Here is an 8647-nt window from a genome sequence, read left to right on the forward strand (position 1 = left end):
CTAACTAATTCTAGCATTTCAATAGTTCTAATAATATAATAATATAATAATTTATATTCTAATGTTTTATAATTTTAGTAATATAATAATTCTTATAATTAATTATAAATTCTTTAACGATGTACTACGGTCATGACAAATAATTAAAGTAAATAATAAATTCATTAAAAATAAATCATTTTTTCTACGTACGATAATAGTGTCCTTTGATAACGATGAGTCGGACAAATACCAATTGATAACGTGATATAGAGTAATGGACCTTTGTGATCTGTCAAAGGACGTAATACAGAGTTGTTTATTATTGACTTTAATTTCTTAGTTTGAATGAATTGAGAATTTAGATTGGTTTATGCTTTATAGTCATTTGTTAGTTAAAGTTACAATACGAGTTTCATCCATAATACATAGATAAGGATTGTTGATTTTTCCACAAATAAAAATGCACTAGAATGGTTTGATGACCCTCCTCATTATTTTGTCGACTGCCTTCTTTATGATTTAATGCATTAAGTTATTGCTTTAAAAAAAAATGCAGTACAGAATTCGAATTTAACCTAAATTATAAATTTTAAAAAATTGTTTTAATCAAATATTGGTATGTCAAACGACACTTTAATTGGATCATATATGGTGTGTAAGTGAGGTAATTCAAACAAATTGTTTAGCTTTAAAGTCACGAGAAAATCAGTTCCCCATATCTTTGCAAACTAGATAGTGAATGAAAAGCAAAAAATTGAATGGGCTACAGATTCTCATAACCATCATGATAGAGCTTGTTTGGTTATTGGCGGATCAGCCAAAATTTTGGCGGATTCTCATACCTTCCTTTGTATTTTTTTTTTTTTTAACCTCTAATGCAGTAAATTCCATAGATATATTGCTGCTGAAAAAATGTTTACATGACAAAAAAATCATGTTTGGTATATTCAGGTGGGACATGACAGATTTGATACTCCATACATTCTACTAACTGCAACATTTCATACGGAGTATTTAACTAACATCACCAATCTGATCACTGAAAAACCAAAAAAACCAAAAAAAAAAAAAACATTTTACATTGTCACCAAGGTTTCAGGTCCCCTGCAGGTCCTGCTGTCCAGTTTAGCATCTTTTCCCCTGGCTTCAGATAAACACTCTTCTGATGAGGCAGCTTCCTAGCCAACCCATTCAAGATCTGATGAAATGCATCTCCTGCTTCAGCTGGTTGCGGGAACAGCATCGCCTTCTTCATCGAAGGGTTTGCGAGGAACCTCTGCTTCTTCAGGATCACTTCTGGAGGTATGGATGTGAGGATGGTGTCCAAGTAGGGGACGTCTTTCTCGTCCACAAACACGCCTATGTCTTCCCATGGAATGGCGTCGGCGAAAGGTAGAACGATGTCGTCTGCTATAATCACGGGGATGCACCCAAACACCACGCTTTCCACCAGCCTGGGACTCCACGGAGCCCACCCCAGCGGGCACAAGCAGAAGATGGAACGTTGCATGTCTTCGTAATAGGTTGTTGGGTGGTCGGTTGAGATGTCGAAGAGTGGGTTGTTCTTGAAGTTTTCCCAGATTGATGCCCTTGCCCCTCTGCACATCAAAAACAAAATTAAGTAATGTGGACTTTTTAACCAATTGGGAAATGCTTCTTTCCCTTTGTTACAATGTAGTATCTGTTCATAGCTACTTTCTGAACAGACAAAGAGTCAATACCGCCTCCACTGAGGCTCGAACCCATGACCTTCCATTTGGGAGAGCCACTTCGTGCTACTAGACCACAAGGTCTTGGCGGGGCCCACTAAATGAAACAATGTCGAATAGTCAAAGCATTTTCGTTGGGGAAAGAATGATTTAGCTTTTCTCAACTCATGGTAAAGAAATGTTGTGAAAAGTAGAGGGGTGTCTAGCATTACTCATAACCCATTATGCTAATCAGACGTTCGAGTTATGAACTATCATGATGGTAAACGTGAGTACCTTGCATAATAGCCTCCCTCGGGGTCATTGTTCACATCATAAAACAAACCACGAAAGTAGACGAAGATGGATCTTGGAGTGTCGGGGGTAATCAAGTGAGTCTGCATCTTCTGAGGCGGGGCATATGGAGGTATCGTGATTGAACGTTCACTCAAGCAAACATGGTTTCGTTGTCCAAAAGTTTGAACCAAAGTAGCACGCTGAAGCAATGGGAGAATACCTCTCTCGATAGCTTTCTCTTCCTGCATGAGAAAAATAAAAGCAATGTCATATATATACATAGCTCGTAGCGAAAGGGTAATATAAGTATGATAGATAGTCATTACAGAAAAATTCACTTACTTGGTAATGGAAACAAGCCCCAAAATCGTGGGGAACTAGAAAGAAATGATCAGCTCCTTCTGTTCGATTCCAATATGGCCATTTCGCAGAGATAAGCTGTACTGCACTCCTCATGACCCTCGGAGATTTGAAGGGCAGTGGCAAGCCATTTGGCGTGAGGTCACAGGTAGGATACACGGGGGTATAGAACCAATCAGCTTCTTCGGGGTTCAGAGTTCTAACGGGGCTGGATAGAAGGAAACGGTGCATGTAGATTTCAGCAGCAAACATATGGGACAGGCATCTTGGATCCTTTTGTAGGAGCTTTTTGTTATACTTGCTGGGAAGCTCGTATACAAAAACTTTTAGTCTCCCGACGGGATTGTCTTCAAGGACATCTCCAGCGCTCCCTAAATTTATAGGAACCCGAGTTTATATAAACACATCACCATGATTCCATACAGAACTGATACTCAAACGATATCAAGTAGCAACATGGATTCAAGAAGAAACATGACTTCGGGCATATAATAAGTTCCGTTAACTTTTGGATCAATGGAAAAGAGGAAAATAGAATAGTCTATAAATTCGGGCAAATAGCAGACAAAAGAAGACACATCTTGACTGGACATTGAAGCTAAGGATTTTATACACAAAACCAAACAATTGTAAACACCATTTTACTATGAAATATGAACTACAAGTCTAAAAAGATAGGAAGGAAGATCATCATTCTCATCGTATCAATCCTTCGATTAATAAGAGGCTGTCTGCAAAACGACTACACTCTTAAATCCCCAAATACCTAAAGGGTCACTCTCTATAGGATTAAAATGTCCGATTCTGAGAAGACAAGATCAATAATGTAGGATCTTAGAATACATAATTTATATTATATCCAGTAGCATATACAAGAGACAATCTATCAGTCACATACACAGATTGAGCAAGGAGCACAACATTTTCATCTCCCTATTTGAAGAACAGATTCAAGCCTTCCCATAACCATTTCTCCAACACAAATGGGTATATTTTGAGAATCAACTTTTCATTCATCCATTATCCGTTTTGGCCGTACAATATATCAATTTCTTCTAAATCGACCCAAATTGAAGGTGAACCCTACTGATATTTGTACCACAAACTAGCCATTTACAATGCCATTTTTGCTAAAATTTCCAACAATAACAATATTCTGCAACTACTAATAGTCACCACAATATGTAACAAATAATGAACAACTTGGGGAAAAATCAAAACCCTCCATAAAGATGTTTTATTGGGACATTTTGCAGTGAAAGAAGAAGAACCCAAGATTCCAGTATAAACCTAAGAACTGAACAAGCAAACGAGAGATAAATTAAACCTAGCGAAATCTAAGAAAAGCATTAAAAACCCAGAGCACCATACCTGCGATCCTCTCGGTACGCGCAGCCGCAGAAGCACAAATCTTAGTCTCTGGGTGCTGAAGAATGAAGAGAAGCAGGAAGCTAAAGACAGGCAACCCAGTCACCCACCTAAAATCCCTCATATTTTCCCACTTCACAGCAAGAATGCCCTCACAGAAACAACGGCGATCAGGCTGGGATTGAAGGGGAGAAACGGAGAATTACTTATAAGGGAAATGCATACGCATGCAGTTGAGAGGTCGCGGGAAAATGTTGGTGGGAAGTTCCTATTCTAAGTTTAGTTGGCATTATACAACTCACATTCTTTTTTTCATCAAATTTTTTTTTTTCAATATCAGTCTTATGATCCCAGTCGACAAATAATAATAATGTAATTAGACCAAGGTAAATCAGTCTGTTCATAACTAATTAGCTCAAATCAATAAAGTCAAGATAAACCAGTTTATATTGCTTATAACGAACTAACTCAACTAAAATGGCTAATAGACTGTTCTCTAAGATAATCGAATTTAAAAGGTTAATAATTGAAATTGTTTATTTTTAAACTATATTTCTAACAGTTAGATCAGGTAAATCAGTTTAGGTTGTCTATAACTAATTGGTTCAAATCAATAAGATCAAAATAAATCTGTTTAATTTATTTATAACGAACTAATTCAAACCAAAATGGTTAATAGACTGCTCTAATGATAATCAGATTTGAAAGGTTAATAATTGGAATTCTCTATTTTTCATCTATATTTGGGAGTGGGTATGGAAGGAAAGAAAGAGAAACGTTGACATTAGGAGGATGGAAGGAGATTTTCTGGTGGGTTCTTGATTTTGACAGGCGACGCACTTAGTTCTTGTGCTAATTGAGAATCAATATAATTAGGATGTTCATCGTTAGTTTAAGAATTGATAATCATTGGTGTGTCTTGTTACCTTAAATTGTCTCCCACAATCATCAAATTTGTAATGTGCATTTAACACCATTTGTATGTAGGTGTCTCTTTGTGTACTATTCATCAAAATACAATGAATCACCTGAATTTGATTTGTCAAAATGGGTAATATTTACTAATAATTCAATTTGTGTCTATATTTGAATATTGTAATATTTTAAAAAAAGAAAGGTATAATTAACTTAAATATTAAAATATTAAAATACTAAAGAGCATTTACTATTGACTATAGTAATAATATTTTTTGATATCTTGTCACAATTTAGACTTTTTTTTTTTTTTAAAGTAAGAGTCAAGCATTACAAACATGACCCGAATCGAGGCCGAATTAGTCATACTTTAGTGAAATATAAATATTGTACACAATTATAAAAAATATTTATGAAAAATGACACTTTAAGCCCCTTATTTATGATGAATTATTTGGCTCAATCACTTAATTATTATGAGATTTTCATATTTAGTTTCTCAGTTATCAAGTTGGTTGGAATCTGCAAGATTAGAGAGTCGATTAAGTTTTGATGTGTTTGTTGTGGGTCAGTTTTTTATTTTTTATTTTGTTGTGACGAGAGAAACCAATGATTACTAGTTAAATACTTGAATGTGCACATTAGATACATTATGTTCATGTGTAATAATTTACAAATCACACATGAAAGATAAATTGCACTTCCTCTGTATCAAATTCAACAAAAATAATATTAACAATAATTGAATTTATGACTTTCAAGTATAAGAATCAAAATCATATTCTACCAATTTAGTCATTTTTTTTTCTTGACATTGTGGGTCAAATTCTTGTAGGAAGCTAAGGTAGGTTGGTGAATAATGACCTTGGCAAAAAATTAAGCACGATTTCACCAGTTTCTGTGTCTTAATTATTTTTTAAATATATATATATATATATATATATATATATATATATATATTATTATTATTATAATAAGGAAGTTGGTGAGTTGATTAGGAGTTACGGACAGCGTGTCATTTTCTTTAGAAGTGGAGTCCTTAGCAGGAATCATATAAAAAGGAAAGGAAATACAATGACAAAATTAAATTTTCATTTTGATATGTTGTGTGGCTCCCCGTGAGGGCGTAAGGGAATGTCATAAGATTGAATCTCGGTGATAGGGTCTCTGAAATGCAATAGATAGAAAAAATATAGAACAGATACTACCTTATAATAGAGTTAATAGTATTTAAAAAAATAAAAAAGGAACTAAAGTGGTGTCGAGATAGTTGCCAGATCCATTGCCAATGAGTTCTGAATATTCAAATTAAACTTTATTGTATAAAACGGTTGATAATAGATTTGACTTAAAAAATTATTGTGTTTATGCAATTAATACATTAAATTAAAATGATTTATATAGACTAAAAATTATTCTGAACGTTATTTATATTTATTTTTTATTAGCATATATATCCGAGAATATGTATACTGAGCCTAGACCTTTTAAACTTTTATATTGACTGGGATACAAAAAAAAATTTATAAATAAATAAGTAAAATATAATATAGTCAATGATTTGTAATTTAGTGGCACCAGATAACTCTTCTATATAAGAAAGTAGGATTCTTTTTCTATATCCTTATGTGATTGTGAATCTACCTTTTATATGTATTTCTATTCCTATTCTGCTTATGACTCTTTGTATTTATATAAATACATCGATAACCTATATATATTGCAGCGCAGCGGAGGATCGGAATTCAATTCTGTTCTGATCTGATCTACTAGCTATCCTCGCCCTCTCAAACAATCTTCTTTAATTTCTTTCTCTAAGCCTCTAACAATGGAGGAGATTCTGGAGCCCTATGCTGCCTCATCATCATCCTCTACTCCCAGAAATCGTGTTGGGGCGAACTCCGACGACAACACTACAATTGTTGTTCACAAAAAAATTAATTTTGACGAAGAACTTTTGAATTATTTTCTCAGGAATCTCAGCCGTGATCGGTGGTTATCTCCCTCTGAGGAAGAGGAGCTCCGTGTACACTTCATGGAGAATTATTCGGTACCTCCCGACAAAATTCAAGGCAATAACCTCTACAAGTATATTATAGAAGAGCATCCAGGTTCATGTTGTTATTGTATTGTTTTCGTAAACCCTAAAATGCATGTTACGTTGCTTCTATTTTTTTTATTTTTTTTGGTTATACACTAGTCTCAATATGTATAAATGCAATGCAGAGGAAGTGGAATTGAAATTGGAGGAGGAAGAAGAAGAATGGTGCGAGCCAATAATAAGTTATACAGGGTCTCGTCGGCCAAGGCGAAATCGAGATGCCCAAGAAGAAGCAGTGCCATTCACAACTCTTGGGGAAGAAGAAGAAGAAGAAGAAGGAGAAGAAGAAGAAGAGGAAGAAGAATGGTGTGAGCCAATGATAAGTTACACAGGGTATCGTTGCCCAAGGCAAAATCAAGATGCCCAAAAGAAGTAGTACCGTTCGCAACTCTTTGGAGAGGAGGAGGAGGAGAAGGAGAGGAAGAAAAATAGTGGGAGCCAACAATAAGTTACACAAGGTTGTCACCCAAGGCAAAATCGAGATGTGCCTAGTATTAGGGGTGTTTGAATTAGTAGATTTAATTTCGTTATAATTGTAGTGTTGCTTTTAGATCATGTGTTGAATACTTCCGGTACGGTTATATGGACTTGCTTGACTCTTATGTTAATTATTTATTACTTCATCTATCTAATATTAGGTAATTAAGTTTTTTTTTTTTTTTAATATTGCATAACTCGTGTTCGTTATGTGAGATAAGATAACTTGAATCAAACACCCCTTACCATATTTGAACTATACAATTCAATTTGGATTGGTAGCATGATTAGTGCAACAACGTAACACTTAACATTGATATTATATACTAATTGATGACTGTTTGTAAATTGTACGATCTTATTACATATTAATTTGATAATATTGCACTAAATTGTATAAAATTTAAATGGAGGTTGAATCACCCCGAAGTGTTTGAAAGATCTTCTGTAGGCTAATGTATGTAGTATCGGGTTGGATGCGATCAACAATAGTACCTTATATAATTAGCATTGTAGAAAATCTAAAAATTTAATACTCATAATATCACTTGAGAATGAAAATAATTATTTTTAGTGAAAATAGACCCTTAAATTTGATATGAAAAAGTAATTAGGTACATGAATTTTAAAAAGTTACAATTATTAAATACGTACCCCTAAAAACTGATATTAAGGGTTCCAATTGCCCTTATTATTAAAGAAGAAAACCATAAGTCGCCTTCTTCTTTTTTTTTTCTTTCTTCAGTGATGAAGGTGACCGTTTGCCTGTCGCCAATTTTGATTGTTAAAACTTTAATTATTGATATTTACTAGTGGGTTCACCTGTTATTGGGTCTAAATATACAAAAATGAAAAAAAAAAATTTTAATTTCAACTTTTCAAAGTATATGACTTATTTATTTTTTGTATGAAGTTTAAATGTCTATTTATTCATTTCCTCCTATTTTATGATAAAAATGAAATTTAAAACTAAACTCAAAAAAAAAAAAAAAAACATTAAGAAAATATTGGGCCAAGTCTATGAAGTTGGAATTTGACCAAGTAGGATGGGAATCAATCGTTATGCTGTGCATCCGTATACACCATGCATGGTGCATACAGATGCAAAAACGGGCTCGTTTTGACGTTTAACTTTAAAAAAAAAATAAATTAAATTGTATAACTGCACATCCATAATTTCATAACTATACATCCAGAATTACATAACTACACATCCATAATTTGATAACTATAAATCCAGAATTGCATAACTACACATCCATAAGTTCATAATTATACATCCAGAATTGCATAACTACACATCCATAACTTCATAACTATAAATCCAAAATTGCATAACTACACATCCATAACTTCATAACTACACATCCAGAATTGCATAACTACACATCCAGAATGAATGAACTAAAAAATAAATAACATAATGTTGTTGCTGAGAATCGAAACTGATTTTTTTTAA

The 8647-nt window shown here is 33.7% G+C and overlaps 2 protein-coding genes across 2 annotated transcripts; one reads left to right on the top strand and one right to left on the bottom strand.

Annotated features, from left to right (window-relative positions):
• Positions 1 to 858: 858 nt before the first annotated feature.
• LOC109175326 (probable beta-1,4-xylosyltransferase IRX10L) lies at positions 859 to 3921 on the bottom strand. The gene is made up of 4 exons (XM_019324581.1): positions 3699 to 3921; positions 2310 to 2698; positions 1968 to 2209; positions 859 to 1580 (listed from the first exon to the last, which is right to left on the bottom strand). Exons 1-4 carry the CDS (start codon positions 3817 to 3819, stop codon positions 1067 to 1069), a joined length of 1266 nt encoding a protein of 421 aa, XP_019180126.1. The 5' UTR covers positions 3820 to 3921; the 3' UTR covers positions 859 to 1066.
• Positions 3922 to 6382: 2461 nt separating this feature from the next.
• Positions 6383 to 7297, top strand: LOC109176023. The gene is made up of 2 exons (XM_019325423.1): positions 6383 to 6721; positions 6837 to 7297. The coding sequence occupies exons 1-2, from the start codon at positions 6439 to 6441 to the stop codon at positions 7085 to 7087; spliced, it is 534 nt and encodes a 177-aa protein (XP_019180968.1). The 5' UTR covers positions 6383 to 6438; the 3' UTR covers positions 7088 to 7297.
• Positions 7298 to 8647: the final 1350 nt, after the last annotated feature.

Source organism: Ipomoea nil, unplaced genomic scaffold (genome assembly GCF_001879475.1).
Source record: "Ipomoea nil cultivar Tokyo-kokei standard unplaced genomic scaffold, Asagao_1.1 scaffold0688, whole genome shotgun sequence".
NCBI classification, from domain to species: domain Eukaryota; kingdom Viridiplantae; phylum Streptophyta; class Magnoliopsida; order Solanales; family Convolvulaceae; genus Ipomoea; species Ipomoea nil.

Coding starts and splice junctions, on each gene's coding strand:
- LOC109175326 (XM_019324581.1), bottom strand. CDS start 3,819: ATGAGGGATTTTAGGTGGGTGACTGGGTTGCCTGTCTTTAGCTTCCTG. Junction 2,699..3,698: donor GCGTACCGAGAGGATCGCAG/GTATGGTGCTCT, acceptor CTATAAATTTAG/GGAGCGCTGGAGATGTCCTT. Junction 1,581..1,967: donor GAGGGAGGCTATTATGCAAG/GTACTCACGTTT, acceptor TTTGATGTGCAG/AGGGGCAAGGGCATCAATCT.
- LOC109176023 (XM_019325423.1), top strand. CDS start 6,439: ATGGAGGAGATTCTGGAGCCCTATGCTGCCTCATCATCATCCTCTACT. Junction 6,722..6,836: donor TATTATAGAAGAGCATCCAG/GTTCATGTTGTT, acceptor AATGCAATGCAG/AGGAAGTGGAATTGAAATTG.